This window comes from Diabrotica virgifera, chromosome 2 (genome assembly GCF_917563875.1).
Source record: "Diabrotica virgifera virgifera chromosome 2, PGI_DIABVI_V3a".
In the NCBI taxonomy this organism is placed as follows: Eukaryota; Metazoa; Arthropoda; class Insecta; order Coleoptera; family Chrysomelidae; genus Diabrotica; species Diabrotica virgifera.
In genome coordinates, this window is record NC_065444.1 from 70,839,611 (window position 1) to 70,857,882 (window position 18,272).

General features: G+C 34.3%; 2 protein-coding genes across 2 annotated transcripts in view; both read right to left on the reverse strand.

Moving 5' to 3' along the window:
- The window catches only part of LOC126880726 (zinc finger MYM-type protein 5-like), a 38,259-nt gene extending 32,398 nt beyond the window's left edge, over positions 1 to 5,861 (reverse strand). Inside the window, exons 1-2 of the mRNA XM_050644773.1 lie at positions 5,741 to 5,861; positions 4,652 to 5,491 (exon numbers count right to left, since the gene is read on the reverse strand). Coding sequence (XP_050500730.1) covers positions 4,652 to 5,491; positions 5,741 to 5,861 — 961 coding nt within the window. The remainder of the gene's footprint in view (positions 1 to 4,651; positions 5,492 to 5,740) is intronic.
- A 3,189-nt stretch (positions 5,862 to 9,050) lies between these two features.
- Positions 9,051 to 18,272, reverse strand: part of LOC126880088 (chaoptin) — a 60,907-nt gene continuing 51,685 nt past the window's right edge. The window contains exons 12-14 of the mRNA XM_050643758.1: positions 13,952 to 14,218; positions 13,484 to 13,730; positions 9,051 to 9,439 (exon numbers count right to left, since the gene is read on the reverse strand). Of these exons, the coding sequence (XP_050499715.1) occupies positions 9,082 to 9,439; positions 13,484 to 13,730; positions 13,952 to 14,218 (872 nt within the window). The 3' untranslated portion in view covers positions 9,051 to 9,081. The remainder of the gene's footprint in view (positions 9,440 to 13,483; positions 13,731 to 13,951; positions 14,219 to 18,272) is intronic.

The following is an 18,272-nucleotide window of genomic DNA, read 5'->3' on the forward strand; positions in this document are numbered from 1 at the left end:
TATTGGTCTAATGACTGTTTTGTAAATTCTGCCTTTCATTTCTTTATCGATATTTTTATTTCTCCATATTGTGTCATTCAGGCAACCTGCGGCTCTGTTTGCTCTATTCACTTGATCTTCCACTTCTGTTTCGAGCCTTCCGTAGCTAGATAGTGTGAGGCCTAGGTATTTAAACTCCATCACTTGTTCTATTATCTGACCTTCCAGCTCCAATTTACATCTTATTGGATCTGCTGTTATAACCATGCATTTTGTCTTTTTTTTTGGGGAAATTAACATGTTAAACAAGTAATTGGACTTCGTAAGTCCTAGGTTTTCACCCAAAGCAATCGAAAGTAGAACTGGAAGTCGATATTTGAATTCTTCGTGTAACTTTGCGTCGATCAATATACGATTTTACTAATTTTGAGTCCTTTTTACTAAACTTTGGGTCATAATTGTTTAAACAGGAACTAAAGATTCAAACTCAACTTTTCAATACGCTTCGATTGATGTGTTACATGTACTATTTCTGCGACTATAATGGCACTTCTGGTTAGAAATTTTTTACCGGAACTGATATAAAAACCAAAACTTTACATTTGTTCTTATCTTGCCAAGGCACGTCGAATAATATATCACTTATACTATTTCGGTGACTTTAAAACAGTACTAACGGTTGCAACTCTAAAACCGAAAGTCCGATGTCAATTTTCTCATCTTTAATACCATCCTTGGGTTATAAGCTTTCATTCGACACCTCATTTGTCAGTCAATCTGTATTAATAACGGAGAAGTTGTATTCGCGGACGGACAGACAGTCATGAAATCGGACGTAAGTATATTATTTGTTTTCGTCTTGCGAAGGCGCGTCGAATAACATATCACTTGTACTATTCCGGTGATTTTAAAATAGTACTTCTGATCGCATTTCTAAAACCGGAAGTCCTAGGTCAAATTTCTCACATTTAGTACCATCCTTAGATTATAAGCTTTCGTTCGACACATCATTTGTTATTCTACCTGGTATAGTGACGGAGGAGTTATATTCGCGGTCGGACGGACAGACAGCCTAGGTCAAATTTCTCACCTTTAGTACCATCCTTGGATTATAAGCTTTCATTTGACACCTCATTTGTCATTCTACCTAGTATAATGACGTAGGAGTTATATTCGCGGTCGGACGGACAGACAGCCTAGGTCAAATTTTTCACCTTTAGTACCATCCTTGGATTATAGGCTCTCATTTGACACCTCATTATTTGTCATTCTACCTGGTATAATGACGGAGGAGTTGTGTTCACAAACAGACAGACGAACAGACGGACGTGGATAATTCAAAGTTTTCACATTTTTTCAAAATTGGATGAAAACAATTTTCTGGCGGTTATGTTAAATTGATGCAGCGTACGTTGTAAATCATCTTCACTTTGAGAGATTAGTCTTGCATCATCTGCATAGCAGATTATTTTAAGTTGTTTTTCTCCCATTTGGTATCCTTTTTTAGTTCTTACTTTTTTTATTATTTCGTCCATGAAGGACGAAAGACATTGAACAATAAAGGACTCAAGGAATGCCCCTATCTTATCCCATTGCCGGATTCAATTGGGTCAGTTAGTTCATCTTCCACTTTTACTTTTATTGTGCTGTTCTGGTATATGTTTTCGATCGTTTTATTACTAGAGGTACTTCTCTTAAGTATAACAAATGGATAACGTCCTTTAATGTGACCCTGTCAAATGCTTTCTTAAGGTCCGCGAAACATAAATATGCCGGTTTGTTGTATTCCAAGTTGAATAATGTAGTGGATAAAGAATCTCCCTGTAAAAAGCTTTTCGCAACCCTAAATTAATCTGAAATGTGTCCCTGCTAATCATTTTTACAGGTAGAGTTATTTAGTGTCATTTTAACTAGTCTGATCAGTTTTTTTGGTATACCCAAATGTTCCATTGCTCGTTACATTTTGACTCTATCGACTGTATCATATTCTTGCCTAAAATCCACAAACAAATCATGCAAAAGGGAACAAGTTAGGGAATAACAAGTTGTTTGTATCTTCTTTCAGGAGAAGATTTGGTAATTTGGTCTATAGTAGACCTGTCCGTTCTTAGGCCGGCCTGATACTCATATAGGATTCATTCCGTATAGCAATTTAGTCTATTTCTCAATATTCTTGCCAAGATTTTTTATACAGTATCTAGTGAGGCAATACCTCTATATAGTTGTCACACTTCAGTTTGTCTCCTATTTATGCAGCGGGATATGCGGGCCTCATACCAAGCCGTTGCCATTATTTCCTTTCCCATACTTCTGCAGTTGATCTTCACCCAACTTGAACATTTCTATGCATATGTCATTTTTCCCAGGACTTCTGTTATTTCTTCTATTGCTGTCACCACCTCTTCCTCTATAGGCTGCCTTATTATAGTAATTATAGTATCTGTGCTACACATAGATACTATAATTATTTATCTTGAGACATTCGAACAATAGCGAGTCTCTATTGGGGTCAAACAGCTAAAGTGAAAGTAGGATCTACAGTGACCAATAAAATTGAGATCAAGAAAGGGGTATGGCAGGGCTGTATCTTGTCTCCTATTCTCTTTAAAATATACTCAAAAGAAGTATTTAAGACAGCGCTGAAGGAAAGCGCAGAAGGCATAAAGATAAATGGAGACATAATTAATAACATAAGGTATGCTCAGGGACGTAACTAGGCCGTATTTCACCCGGGGCAAGAAATGACTTTGGCGCCCCCCCCCCCCCCGGCCAGATGCCTCATGAGTCATACAAAGACTCAACCACCCTAAATACCAATGAACCACAAAAAAGTAATAAATTGCTTTTTTTCACAATTATTTATGAAGTCTTCGTCTAAAAGGAGAAAGGTATGGTAAATAATTGCTCAATGTAAGATATTAAATAATAATTATTTAATTTCTTCAATAGATGATAATTACATTTTTGTACAAAATGAAAGCCCTAAACAAACTTTAAAATGAAACTTTTCGGGCTTTTTTTGCTGCAAATGTTTTAACAATGTCATCAAAAGATATTGCTGAAGCTATTTTGTGCTCTATTGATATGATGGCCAAGTTGGTTAGTCGTTGTTGTCCTGTCAAGTTCCTGATGTAGTTTTTTATTATCTTCAGTTTACTAAAACTTCTTTCATTTGATGCGACTGAAACGGGAATTGTAAGAAAAAGTTTCAAAGCTGTGGTTATATTGGGATAGGCATCATGGAGACCGTTTTGGCAAATATAAACCAAAAGGTCGAGTGGAGTAGCCTTTTTCATGTTAGAGCCTAAATCCAATGCATGGTACTTGAAGCTTTCCACTTCTACTTCCAACTCACTCTGATCCAAATCATCCTTGTAGGTAACAGCCAGTTCGTTAGCATGGGTCTTTAACTCCTTTTCAGACATTTGTTCAAATTTAGCCCCATTTAAGAAACCAAATAAAACATTCACATTTTGGATGGCTTCAAATCTTTGTCGCAGTTCAGAAAGAATCCTGTCTATAATTTGTATAGTTAAGAGCTCAAACTTTTTTTCCTCTGATAGTTCGCTTGATTCATCTTCTGCTTTTTCGTCAAACATCCGCTTCTTTTTCCGCTTGCGTACTTCTTTGAAGTGTGGATCTATGTTGATCTTTGCTGAAATATCTTTAGCCTCCTTCACTGCATCAGCTGAACAAATTGACCGTTGAGCTTCAAATTCTGTGATCAATCGACTGATGTGTCTATCTGATTGCCGATCTATCTACAGTGATGTCCTCCTTTTGAAGAAGCTTGTTGACGATGTCAATGCGGCATAATTGTTTATACCAAAAACAGGAGAGAACAACAAACTCAAACGTACTAACATTTTTTAGGTGATAGTTCGCTTCTGTTTTCGTTTCAGGTGTTGTTAGTGTAATGGATTTTAGTTCATTGAGGGCATCTACAACTTTTTCTAAGTGCTTATACACAACAGTCACAGCTTCCTTCTTCGTCGACCATCTTGTATTACTCTGTAGTTTTAGAGATAGAGGGACATGTTTAGATAAAACCTCCCATCTATTGGTGGAGGAAGCAAAGAAATTGTGCAGACAATTAAGAGTGCCGAAGTAGGTCTGTGCCTCTACTGACAAGCTAGCAGCATTTGCACCAACCAAGTTAAGGGAGTGCGCAACACATGGCACAAATAAGGTCAGAGAGCTTTCTTCTAGGATTCTAGGATTCTAGCTTGAACACCCTTATACTTGCCGGCCATGTTTGATCCGTTATCATAACATTGCCCTCTACAGTTTTTTATATCTAAACCATCAGTTTGTATTTTGTCCAATATTTTTTCAGACAGAGCCAAACCACTTTTTTCACTAACTGTTATAAAACCAATGAAACTTTCCACAACTTCCGGACCCTCTTCTGTGATCTTTACATAACGTAGAACTTGAGACATTTGTTCTAAATGACTAATATCTGGTGTACAGTCAAACATTATTGAATAATATTTTGAAGCTTTTATTTCTGAAAATATGTGCTCTCTGATTTTCCCAGCAATGATATCCAAAAACTCGTTCTGTATCTGAAGAGAAAAGTAGCTCACTTGCCCTTTTTTATGGCGAGTAATATGCTCTCTTAACTGGGGATGATAATGAGACACTAACTCTATAGTATTTAAGAACCTACCACATCTAGGGTCCCCAAATTCCAGGCTTTCATTAGAATTAGAACCCCGTAACGGGCTACCTTGTTTAGCTAAATTTATGATAACATCAATGATAGCATACAGGACCCCTCTCCAGTGCGCTTCCTCAAGCGCTATCTTGTCTTGTAGCTCTCTATCAATTCCAGTACCTTTATTTAATGATGACTGCAATGATTTCCATGAGCAAAAACACTTTTTGTGAATGAGTGAATTTTCATGCTCAGGAATTCGTTCATTCAATTTTTTCCACTGAGTTAAACCCTGCTCTTTAGCCAAAGCAGAAATATTTTGTTCTGAGTTAGAGCGGGAAAAAATTTTACATGGAATGCAAAATAAGGCATTTTTTGATTTGCTGTATGCTAACCATGTGCGGTGGATCTTCTGGCCACCGGACAAAGTTTTTGTAAACCAGTCTTTGGTTAGTTTTCTACCATCTCTTAAGGTGTTACTTAAATCAGGCTCTACACTTTCTTCCTTTGATAAGCCTGATACTATGAAGCACCTTTCTGTATCCGATAAATCTATAGGCCATGTTCCCGGATCTTTAAATTCTATATCAAAATGAGTTGTATGCTCACCTTGCGCTACATCCATTGTCAGAGCTGTAGGAACGTCATCCTCAACAGTCTTAGTGCACGGTTGGATAACACTATCTGCATCATTTTCGCCTTCATCACCTTGTAATGATATTGCTATACATGGGAGATCTTCTAGTTCGTCTACTTCCATCGAACTGGCAGCCTCCACCTCGGTTAAACATTCCTCTTGAACATCTTCCGGTTGTTCCTTACACATATCACTTGTATTGCAGCTTCCATCATCTGAAAAAAAATTAAAATAAACAACTTAAAATTGAAATATTTAATAATTGTGTTTATTTTTAAACTCGAATATACCAATTGAATAACAAGATGTACCGTAGTTTTTTAATCAATTTAATCAAAATCATATGAAAAAACGGAAGTTTACCAGTACATTTCGTTTTGTTAAGCTTCTTATGCAGAAAAGTATCTATTAACTAAAATACAATAGTTTATTACAATACCATACAATTTAAATATCTTACTCACCTTTTCCTCTCGAGTCGTTAACATTAAGCCATGACGATAACAGGGCAGAAGATTTCTGAGCTACTTTTTCTCTTTCTTTAGCTCTTGTACGAAATTCAGAGCCGGATGGTTTTTTTGACATGGTTTTAAATATAAAACTATCAATATTTTAAATCACTGTGGCACAACGTGTCACCACGACTGGCAGACTCAGACTGTCTGGTTAGTGCGCGAGCCGTGTAACCTCACCCGCACTCGCAAATCACAGAGTCAACAACCCTGCATTATGCAGGGTCGTATGCAGGCTGCATACGACCGCTCAAGGGCAAGGCTACTTCGCGCCTCGCGTGGCATACGTTTACGTTGCCTTTGTTATTTTTGTAGATCTATTTCATTTCTAATTTATATTATTATTTAGTTTTTTGTTTGTTTTTTACTAAATTTGCAAAGACAAATGTACTCCAATCGGTCATGATATTTTAGAGAACTAGGAAAAAAATTTCACTTTTTTGCCCGTTTGGCGCCCCTCCAATTTTGGCGCCCGAGGCAGCCGCCCCGCCCGCCCCCCCTAGCTACGTCCCTGGGTATGCTGTGATTCTAGCGAGTAGCATGGAGGAACTGAGTTGCCTAATGAGTAAGATACAAAAAAGTGTACAATACGGACTCAGGCTAAACATCACAAAAACCAAATAGATGTTAGTAAGCAAAACCCAACAACGACCAAAACAACTGATACTAGCCCAGCAAACAGACTTGAGCCCAGTTACGTGATGATTACGTTAAATTTGCGGAAAATTTCAACGAATACCTAACTCGGTGATTTATGACGGGAAAAAAAAGTATTTCAGTGCCAAATCATTCACCTATATATTAGTGCTTCCTTTATACATGTTTGACATTAGAATAATATAAAATCATAATGACAAATATAGTACATGTTTTGTATAGTAGGTGTGAATGTCGGTTACATCGCAAAGGTACGTTTATTTCACGTAATAATCACGAAACAGAAATAACTTCCTTTTATTAAATTTTGAGAAATATTTTTAAAAACAAAATTTTACAACGGTGTTGGTTAAATACGTATCGCTTGAATTTTACTCCCTGTATTTTATGGACGTCGAAAAATTAGATGTATTTCACGTAAAAGTAATGTAAATAATACCAATATTTAAACAAAAAGTTTATGATTTCGCTTTTAAAATCATTTAGCATAACTATTTCAATCCAACCTTGATTTGAAGCTATTTTTGCTATTTTTTTCTTTAAAAGTATCACAGGAGCTAAAATAATGTTGAGTCTAATTTTTCAAATCGCGCGCGGTGATGATGTACTATCAAGCTTTTCTCCTCCTTTAAATACCATCACGTGACTTACATAGTTGGTTCGAAAACTAAATTAATCGATTTATCGAATAATACGTTTCGATAGGATTATTTTTTTTATATTATGCTGGTATTTAAATAGATTTTTAGTAAGACCAATTAGTTAATAGTAGAAGAAATTTAAAAACAAAAAGAAAATATGTAATAATAATTTAAAATAAGTAGAATAGTTTAACTGTAATTTAAACATAATCGATTTTTATAATCGATGATCATAACCTCTAATATCAGCTTCTCACATTTCCATCACATTATCACATTTCTCATTTCAGTCATTTCTCACAACTACAACAAAAAGTGAAACGTGAAGAGCTTTCTTTCCCTCGTTTTATTCTAGGCGGGTTTATTTATAATAATGTTTTTCGTATTAACGTTTACCTCACTGCTCGAGGGTTGAAGTCCAATTAGAAAAAAAACAAGAAGTAGAAGTGTCCTCCTCGAAATAAAAAGTGACCTGTTTGCATATTTTTTAATGTGTCTTTAGGTCACTACCATTTTTGGTGCATTATCTTTTACATTAATTATACAAGACAAATGTTTTAAGTCTCTAAATTCTACTAAATAAATACATACATTGTTAATACTTTAAAACTAATATATACGTTCCCTAAAAGATACGCTAATCAACACGTGTTTGCAACGTGAATTTCCCTAAAAATTTTATTGCTATTTAAGGTAGATAACACGTCTATTATAACACGTCTATAAGACGAGTTATTCACGTAATTTAAAGACGTTTTTTTGAATGTGACATTCCAACCAAATTTTCACGTAAAATTCACATAAGCAATTTACGTATATTGGTGACAAATGTACCCAAAATTCACGTATTTAACACGTCGGTCTGTTGGGAGACAATCAAAGAATTGAACACGTGGATTCGTACATCTATTTAGGAACAACAGTTAACTCAAGTTGGGATCAAGCGAAGGAAATACTCATAAGGGTACGAACATGCCGAAGATACATGGATGTATCCTTCATTTTCTTATGAGATCGCACATACTCAGGATGTGTCACCCGTTCACTCTCGCGATCTATCATAGCGGTTTTCAACGAAGTCGATGCCAAAACAAAATAGTTTGTTTTACATAGCGATCGAGCTGCTGATCTCGTGGTAAATTAAAGTTTATTGGTGGTTTTTAAACTACGTGACATTGGCCGGAGATACGGCTGGTGTATTTATTCATTTCTTGTTGTAATCAGGTTGCGATAAGCTTTGGTTATATGGAAACCGCAAAGAACACTGAAAGGAAGGTTCCTTCGGTATGTTCTGCCCGTCATCGATGTAAACCTCGACCGTGATCGCGACCTACACCGCGCTCATAAATGTATCTTCGGCATGTTCGTACCCTTTTAGAATGGAAAAAGCGAGAGCGTCGTTCACTAGAATGAAGCAAATTTAGACCTCTAACAGCGTTACCCTACCTCTCAAAATCCGACTTCTGAAATGTTATGTATCCCTGATTTTAATATATGGAATGGAGGCGTGGACAATGACCGCAACATTGATGAAAAAAGTAGAGTCCTTCGAAATATGAGCTTACCGACGTATATTACGTATATCCTGGACCAAGCACGTGACCTTGTACTACGCCGGATAGGTAAAGAAAGAGAGGTAGCAATAACTATAATGAAAAGATAGTTGGAATACTTTCATGCAAGGGAAAATAGACAGCAGAAGGGGTCCAGGGAGGAGGAGAGACTCGTGGCTCCAAAACTTGCGGCAATTTCAGATTGTCATCTGTCGAACTATTCAAATCTGCCGTAAACAAAGTTGTAATAGCCATGTTGATTGCAAACTTTCGGAACGAACAAGGCACATAAAGAAGATCCAAAACTTCTTTGGAATTTTAATAAAATCTAAATCTTTTAAAAACCTCTCTCATTAACTGGTTGTTTCTCAATTATAAACCATACCAGAACAATGCAGAAAAACATCAACGTTATATTTTAAAAATTATATTACTTTATAAACTATAATAAAAATTTAACAAAGTATACAAACAACAAATAATACATAACACTAATAGAACTCAACATCGAATATCCTCCGGAGAACGTCATGGACAAATCTTTACACTGTTCACCGTAAAAATTCTTGACCTCGTCCTTACTATCTTTGGCCAACAAACATATTTGGTACCCTTTACCATCACTTATTTTTTTCTTAAAACCCGTGTTAGAATCTATTTCCAGTATCCGTTTAAAATAAGGAACGGTTCTTCTGTATACCAGATTGTCGGAATTTTTTAAATCCTTAACAAAAATTTCTGTATCTGCTATATCGGTTTGTTTCATGACGCGCCATTTTATTTTGAAAATTCCATTTTTGCTAAAAAGTAACAGATATTAATGATTAACAAGAAAAAGATAATAGAAAGTGAATTTACGTCAACCAAACCCCACTATACAAGCTATTCTGCAAGGAAAAATATTTTGAAAACGGGATCCAGGAAGAAGAAAAACATCCTGGTTGGAGAACCTCAGATCCCAGGCAACCAAATAACGTTTACAAAACGTTGAAAAGACGTCGTAATTATCACCAAACCACGTCAGTTTATCACGTTTTTTCGACGTCGAAAGTCACGTGAATTTTTCCCACCACAATTGACGTCATTTTTATCACGTTTTAAATACGTGATATCAAAAACGTAGTTTTTAGGTAGTTTTTTAGATTTATTTTTCATTTTATAGTTTTAAAAATACATAATAATTATTTGTATGAGCATTGTTGGTATTTCAATTTTTCCATTTAACTGTTTAAAATTTAGCTCACAGGCTAAAAGTAAAAACAAATGAAAGACTCTCTAAAATACATAGAATTACAATACTCTCAATGCAACATACCTATATAGAATTTTCACTTTTTTATATACCTACTTACTGTATCAGAACTGAAACACCATGTAAATAAATAATTTTATTAACAAATTATCCAGCATAATATCTTAATTTAACGTTGTACATTAAATCAAAAAGAATCATGAACAACTCATTGTTGGGAATATCTGTATACAGTAGTGCATAAGCATCATTTTTCTTCACTTCACTTTAAGCAATCTTAGAAGGCTAAAAATAATTTAATTAGCCTCGGTAACACATAATTAGTTCATTAACAGAAAATAAGCACCAAAAAGATAACCTCAAAAGTTTGCAAGAAGAATTAAAGCATTAAGCTAACTCACCTGAGCAAAACGAATAAAAATCTCTTAATTAAGACGTTTCTTCAACTAAATATCTAAATGAAACGTCTTATTGTACCAAACAAAGCATGAAAACAATAAATGAAAAAATTTTTATGACCACTTAACGTTATGTTATAAACGAAATCGTTTGGAGTCAAAGTCAATAAGCTCCTCCCAATTTTGTGACGTGAGACTTAGGCTGTCTGAAGAAAACGTTTGTTTAAACGTTTTTAAACGTCATTAATCTTACGTATTTAAAATCACCTACAAAAGACGTTTATATGACGTAGTATTCAAACACGTGTATATATTCAACCAAAAACTGACGTTTCCTCGACGTTATTGACGTCGCTTGGTTGCCTGGGAAGCTGGTTCAACACAACATCTGTGCAACTTTTCCGCGCTGCGGCATATAAGGTAAAGATTGCCATGTTGATCACCAACATTCATCACGGATAAGCACATCAAGAAGAAGAAACCCCACTAGGAAGAGTGGCGTACTACAACTACCTCGGCGCCATAACAAATGAAGAATGAATCAACATCCAGGAGAAAAGAGCGCGCATCGGCGAAGCTAGATCCACCTTTAACCGGATGGGTGCCTTCTTCAAGGGCCACAATATATCTCTTGGAATATTTAATATCCTGTCGACTGGTCGTGTCCACGAAATAAATATATTTAGAGTGCAGAGTTTACAAAATTCCTTGTGCATACTTCCCCCTTAGCTGTTTTTACATAAGCCAAACCATTCGTAGAATCCAAAATAGGAGTTTAGAACATTCCATTTCTGTTCACAGTTCCGGTCTAGGCAGCACCATTTTCATACAGGTCACAAAATTGATTTTGAAAACTTCAAAACCATAGCTCCCACCATCTTCTATAAACCAAGAATAATCCGAGAAGCCATAGAGATAAAAAAACGGCCAAATTTTCTAAACAAAATAGATGACCCCACCCGGTTGTCTTCAACATGTAGACCCCCCTAGAGAAAACATCGGCCGTTCACCTACTAATCCAAATTCCGCCGTCAAAAATCTTCGCGCCAACCCCCACCCAAGCTCCATGTCAGTAAACCACTTCTTCGACGGTAAAAATGAACCCTCCGCCGTCCCTAGCAGCAGTCATGATACAATAACACAATATACGATACGGAGCGTTCCTAATTTCGTTAAGGTTGTGCATGACGTCACGTTGTGAGTAGACCCTTTAAATTTCGAATGCATTGCCATTATGATTTGGGGATTTTAGCTTTTAATATCAGTTGTGAAACTTTCTATAAGTGCTGTTTTGTTTAGTAAGATTAAATATAATTATTGAGAACATATTCTAATAATAGAAATCAATTAGAAACATGATTTTTTTATTTTTAGGCAAGATAGGTCTAATTATACAATGTGGAAGGCACTTATGGAATAAAATTATTTCTGTTCGTGTTTTGAAACATTATAAAAAATGCTGATACCCGTCGACTTTTAAAATAAAATCTGCACTTTTTAAACATAAATTTAAATGTACAGGGTGATTCATGCAATCAAACAGAGTCTATAAGCTTTATTTTTAATAGAGCACCCTGTATATTTTTATATTTTAAAAGCTGCTTAACAACCTGATTTCAACTAACTTTCAACTAACCTGATATCATGTAGGGTGAAATATGAATCATACAGGGTGAAATTTTGAAATTATTAAGGATGGAATCCACTCATGGAATAAAATTGTTTGTGTCCTTATTTTAAAAAATTCTAGAACAGATCAACTTTTAAATTTAAATGGGCGCTTTACAAACATAGATTTAAATTTACAGGGTGATTCACGCAAGTACTGCATATTCCATGATCTTTCGTTTTAATGAATCCCCTTGTATATTTGTATGTGCTTAGAAGCTACTATACAACTTTATCTCAAAAAAATGTATTGTGTAGGGTCCGTTATGAATAATACAAGGTGAAATTTTGAAAAGGTGAAATTTTGAAATTATTCATAAATTCCGTCAAGACATTAAATACAAACAAAAAAAATAAATCTTCTTTATACTTATTTTAAAAAATGTATTTTTACTTTATACTTTATTTAGCCAAGTTTAAAAATAGTACTATTATTTAAAGTATGATAAATTATTAGATAATTTAAAAGTTTTATGTAGGTATTCAATATCTTGACGAAAATTATACCTATATAATTTTAAAATTTCATCTTGTATTAATCATAATTGGTCCTATATAATACATTCTTTTGTGATGAGGTTATTTAGCAAATTCCAAAAACATAAAAATATACAGGGTGTCTCATTACAATTAAAGATTATGGACTATGGTAGACTTGTGTGAATCACCCCGTATATTTAAATTTATATTTAAACAGAGCAAATTTGAATTTAAAAGTTGACATATCCTAGCGTGTTTTATTATTTTCTAAAATAAGGACACAATCCATACACTACCTATAATTTCAAAATTTCAAGCTGTATTATTCATAATACACCATACATGATATGGGTCGTTGAAATCAGTTTGAGTAGCTTTTAATAATATAAAAATATATAGGGTATTCCATTAAAAATGAAGCTTATGAACTATATTAGGCTTGCGTGAATCACCCTGTACATTCAAATTTAGGTTTAAAAATTTATATAAAAAACATTTATATAAAAAAATAGACGCGTTTTTTAAAAATTTTTAAAACAAGGACAGAAATAATTTTATTCCATAAGTGCCTTATTATATGTTTTATCACTTACGTTCTTTTATCTTATTCAATAAATTTATTATCACACGACTATTCAAATATAACTATGAATATATTTTTAATAAAAGTATAACAACTTACAAGTAAAATTCACCTTAAACACAAAAATAAACACTATTTACTATACGGCAACACTGAATATAATGCTGTTCTACTCACAGGGTGACGTAGCTACGTAGGTCCCGCCCACCTGATCCATGTCATATCTTCAGAGTTATTGTATCATGAGCAGCAGTAGTGCAGTGAATAGTGAACAGTAGTGTCTGGGGCTCAGTAAACTGAGACTTCGAAAGTACTGAGGAAGGCATCGGAGAGGATGCGGGGAGCTCAGCTCGCTGGCAATTGACGCGGATCAACCCGGAAGCCTGATGAGTTTAATATTCATATTTGTAATAATTTAATGTTATTTTTGTGATTTATAACAATTGATGTAAAATCTACTTACTGCGATAATTCCCTAAACCTTAAATCCGACAATAGCTCATAATCCCCTGGTAGCGTTTTCATGAGTTGCGTAGTATTTACATTTATTGGACAATTAAGTCTTTCCTCTGGAAGGTCGTATAAGGTGTGATTATTTAAAAATGATGGAGTTTCACATCGTATTGTTTTATAAACCTCTTTCAGGTATATCTGGCTTCTGAAGTATCGTGACAATGGTCGCAAAAAGCAATCACAATGAAGTTTATTACCTGCAAAAAAGAGCTGTATTAGTTGATCAAATCGGAGATACAAAATTAAAGTATAGAATTAAACGAAAATGAAATGTGTACTGGAATTAAAATAGGCTTATCACAAGCATATACGCATTATACATGTTATATTATTCTTCTTTTTCGTTCCTTCTTCGTTCCAAAGATTGGAAATTAGAAGTGTTAACGACATAATTTATTGAATAAAATTCAAATTTTACCTTCAAAATAGACATCGACATTTTTCTCAACCATTTGAATCAGATCTGACACAAAACTTTCAAAACGATTGTTTCTTAAATCGAGTAAGGATAGTTGAGCGGAGTTTTTTAGATATCTCCAAGGCAAGTCAGATAAAACGTTGTTTGCTAAATAAAGTTCCGAGATATTCGAAGGCAGTTTGAAGAAACCTTTGTCGCTTACGAGATCATAAAGTTTATTATGGGACAAGTCTAGTGTCTTCAAACGTGTAAGGTTACCAATAACACCTAAAATGTAAAATAATAAATTAGTTTATTAATACTATTATACATAATCAGGATATTCTTGTTTATTTAGAGGTGCTACTATGGTAGAAACTTGAAGAAAACTTTTGTAGAAACAAATATTTGTTTGCAAGTAATAAACATTTGGAGGAAAATAAATGTTAAATGGGAACTAATAGTAGTTGTAATAGTAGGGAACGTAGAATTTTTAACTTATTCTTAATTTAATGCATTTGTGTACGTGAATTTTATCTAATTGAGATTAATCGATTCTTCCTCCTTAGTGCAGCCGATATGTGAAAGAATTGTGCATTTAATGATAGAAGTGTATAATTTGGACCACATATACTACACATATAAAGGTTTAAATTTAGATACGAGGCCATCTCAGATTTTGTTCCTTTTACAAAAATGGCGGGCATTCAAAATGGCGACTATACATATGTGACTAATAGCACGATAACTTTTGAACGAGATGTCATATTTCAACCAAATTTGGTATATAGGTTCTTTTTTTGATGAATAATATCGAGGTCTTGAACCGGAAGAATCGGTTTACCATAATGTGTGTTTTTTCTGTTTTTTTTTATGTCATAATATGTTGCTTTTTTAAATTCTTTCACCCTTTATGTATAAATTTTTCAAAAAGGTAATAACGCCATTAAAAAGAGTGTAAATATATTTTTTAGGAAATATTTTGAACTTTTCAGTTGTGTTAATTACCATTTAATAAATGCATAACGTATGTTCACTTGTACCTATGGGCGGCAGATTCATTTTGAATGCCCGCCATTTTTGTAAAAGACTAAATCTGAGATGGCCTCATATCTAAATTTGAATCTTTGTATGTGTAGGATGTGTGGTCCAAATTATATGCTTCTACCTTTAAATGCACAATAATTCTTATATTATTATTTGCACGAATCTGCCGCACATAGGTACCTACATGTGAAGATACGTTATGGATGTATTAAATGGTAATTAATAAAACTAAAGAGTTCAAAATATTTCCTAAAAAATATTTTTACGCTCTTTTCAACGCCGGTATCACCTGTTTGAAAAATTACTATATACAGGGTGATAGAATTGAAAAAGAAACAACAAATTTTTACATAAAAAAACAGTAAAAACACAAATTCTGGTAAACCGATTCTTCCGGTTCAAGACCTCGATATTACTCATCAAAAAAAGAACCTATATACCAAATTTGGTTGAAATATGACATCTCGTTCAAAAGTTATCGTGCTATTAGTCACATATGTATAGTCGCCATTTTGAATGCCCGCCATTTTTGTAAAACGAACAAAAACTGAGATGGCCGTATCTAAATTTAAACCTCTATATGTGTAGTATATGTGGTCCAAATTACATGCTTCTACCATTAAATGCACAATAATTCTTGTAATATTTGCACGAATCTGCCGCATATAGGTACATGTGAAGATACGTTTTGCACTTAATAAATGGCAGTTAACATAACTAAAAAGTAAAAAATATTTTCTAAAAAATATTTTTACGCTCTTTTAATGGCCGTATTAACTATTTGAAAAATTAATACATACAGGGTGATATAATTGAAAAAAAACAACATATTTTCACATAAAAACCAGGAAAAACACAACTTCTGGTAAACCGATTCTTCCGGTTCAAGACCTCGATCTTTTACATCAAAAAAAGAACCTATATACCAAATTTGGTTGAAATCTGAAGTCTCGTTTAAAAGTTATCGTGCTATTAGTCACATATGTATAGTCGCCATTTTGAATCCTCGTCATTTTTGTAAAAGGCAAAATCTGAGATGGCCTCCTATCTAATTTTGAACCTTTATATGTGTAGTATATGTGGTCTAAATTAAACGCTTCTATCATTAAATGCACAATTCTTTTAATATTTGAACGGATCCGCCACACTACCTTCTTGTTGGTCAGTTTTGTTTCCTGTAATTGCTGATGATGGCTCGTGTTGGGACGAAACGCGTCCAATATTTTAACCTATAAGTTTTTTAATAAAATTATTGCGGTTCATCTTCTTCTTCTTCTCAGATGCACATCCACTAATGGATGTTAGCGATAACATTTCCATTGACTCTCTGTTTCTTGCAATGTGTATCAGTAGGCGAATTCTATAATTTTCGTTATTACCGCGAAAGCTAAGCTAAACGATAGCGAAGTTGATTTATGTTTATATTCTATAAGGTTAGTTTTCGCTTTGGCTTCGTTATCATAGCGGCATACGATAATATACGAGTTTAAACGATCTATGAATAAATAATTACGGCAACATTGCAAATATATGTGCAGGAAGTAAAAAAAGAAGAAGTAAAGAAAGAAGAAGAGTAACTAGAGAGTTACATGACGTACCTATATAACCTTATAATCACAAGTTTGATTAAATTTTTATTATATTTTAATAAAAATGTTGCCGGTGCAATTTGTTCTATATGGAGAAGAAGAACTCGAGCGAAGAAACCATCTGCGATCTGCGGTTAACGCCAGAGGAAAGCAGGTTCCTTCGAGATAGAAGTGGAAGTGACCCATTTGGTTTAACAGATATAAGGTTTATTGATATTTTTCGCTTAAGCAAAGAACTAGTTTGATTCCTTTTTGATGAGCTACAGGAACTTACGGAAGATTGGGAAGGTGGTGTAAGAGCATCACTAATTCATAATTCATTATCAACAAAACAAAGAACACAGAATTCTTGTGAAATCAACACAACAACGAACAACCTGCTTAGCGCCTGCGCTTGTTTACCACGTGAAAATGATCGACCAATCACTATCGAAAGCGAAACGAAACGCAAGTCAAAAGTTATCGCTTTCGCTTTGTAATCGGCTTCGTGATCTGCTTCTCCGATTCTTCCCGAATGAGCTTACAGAATAGCAAACCGTCGGATAACGAACGTAATTGTTTCGCGTTGATCTTATAGAATCGGTCCACAGACATTTTATGTCGTTAATCGCTGTCTATTGCCTTCTGTTTTGGATCCATGACTTTTCTCGCGTCCTATTCCTCTCTTGCCTTCAATTTTACCCTGGATTATAAGCTGAAGGAACTGGTATTTTTCCTTTCGCATCATGTGACCCAGATACGCCGTTTTCCTTTTCTTGATGGTTTCGAATAGTTGACGTTCTTGGTTGATTAAGGACATCTACATTTGCGACTTTCGCCGTCCATGGTATCTTTATGATGATGATGATGATGATGATGGTGATGTTTGGCATGGAAACTAGTCCATTTGCCACAGATTTTTGCATGTTTATATAATATAATTTTAAGTTATATTAATTAAGATATATTTACGAACTGAAACTTGACTGTTACAAATCTAAATATATATCCGGAAGCGTATAGATGATTACATACGAGTTCAAATATTGATTTCTGATTGAGTAACAATAGATGGGTTATGTTTACTGGAAGTTGCACCTTACTTTTTACAAGGTTTTCAGAAAATATATCTGAAAGCGCTTTATTTTTAAAACATCCAAAAAGGATGTGATTAATACCACACTGGGAAACATTATCGCATGAGCACTTTCCTGATTCGATAATTTTAAACCTAGCCAGGTGAGCTGGAACAGCACCGTGACTAGTTTTTAGTCTTACGATAGTTGCAGCTGATCGTTTAGATATTTTATATTGGAATATATGTGGTAATTCTGTTAAGGATGGTAAGGATGAATCTTATAATAATGATAATTTGAAGTTTTCGCCAATACTTTCCATCTGTCTTTCCAGTTATAGTTTATTTTTTCATTATTAAATTTGGTTAGATCCGTAACAGTATAAATATATTCTTGTATACCAGAATGCGTGGAATTCTTAGCAAGCCCGTCTACTATTTCATTACCTTTTATCCCGCTGTGACTTTTTGCCCAAATAAATGTTACATCTTTGTTTCTAATTTTATTTTTAATTTCACATATCAGCTCACATGTCTTACGATTTAATTCAATATTATTAAGTCCGCTAAGAACTGACTTAGAGTCCGAGATAATCACTGCATCTTGTATATTTTCGTGCTCCAGCCAATCCAGAGCTTTCCCAATAGCTAC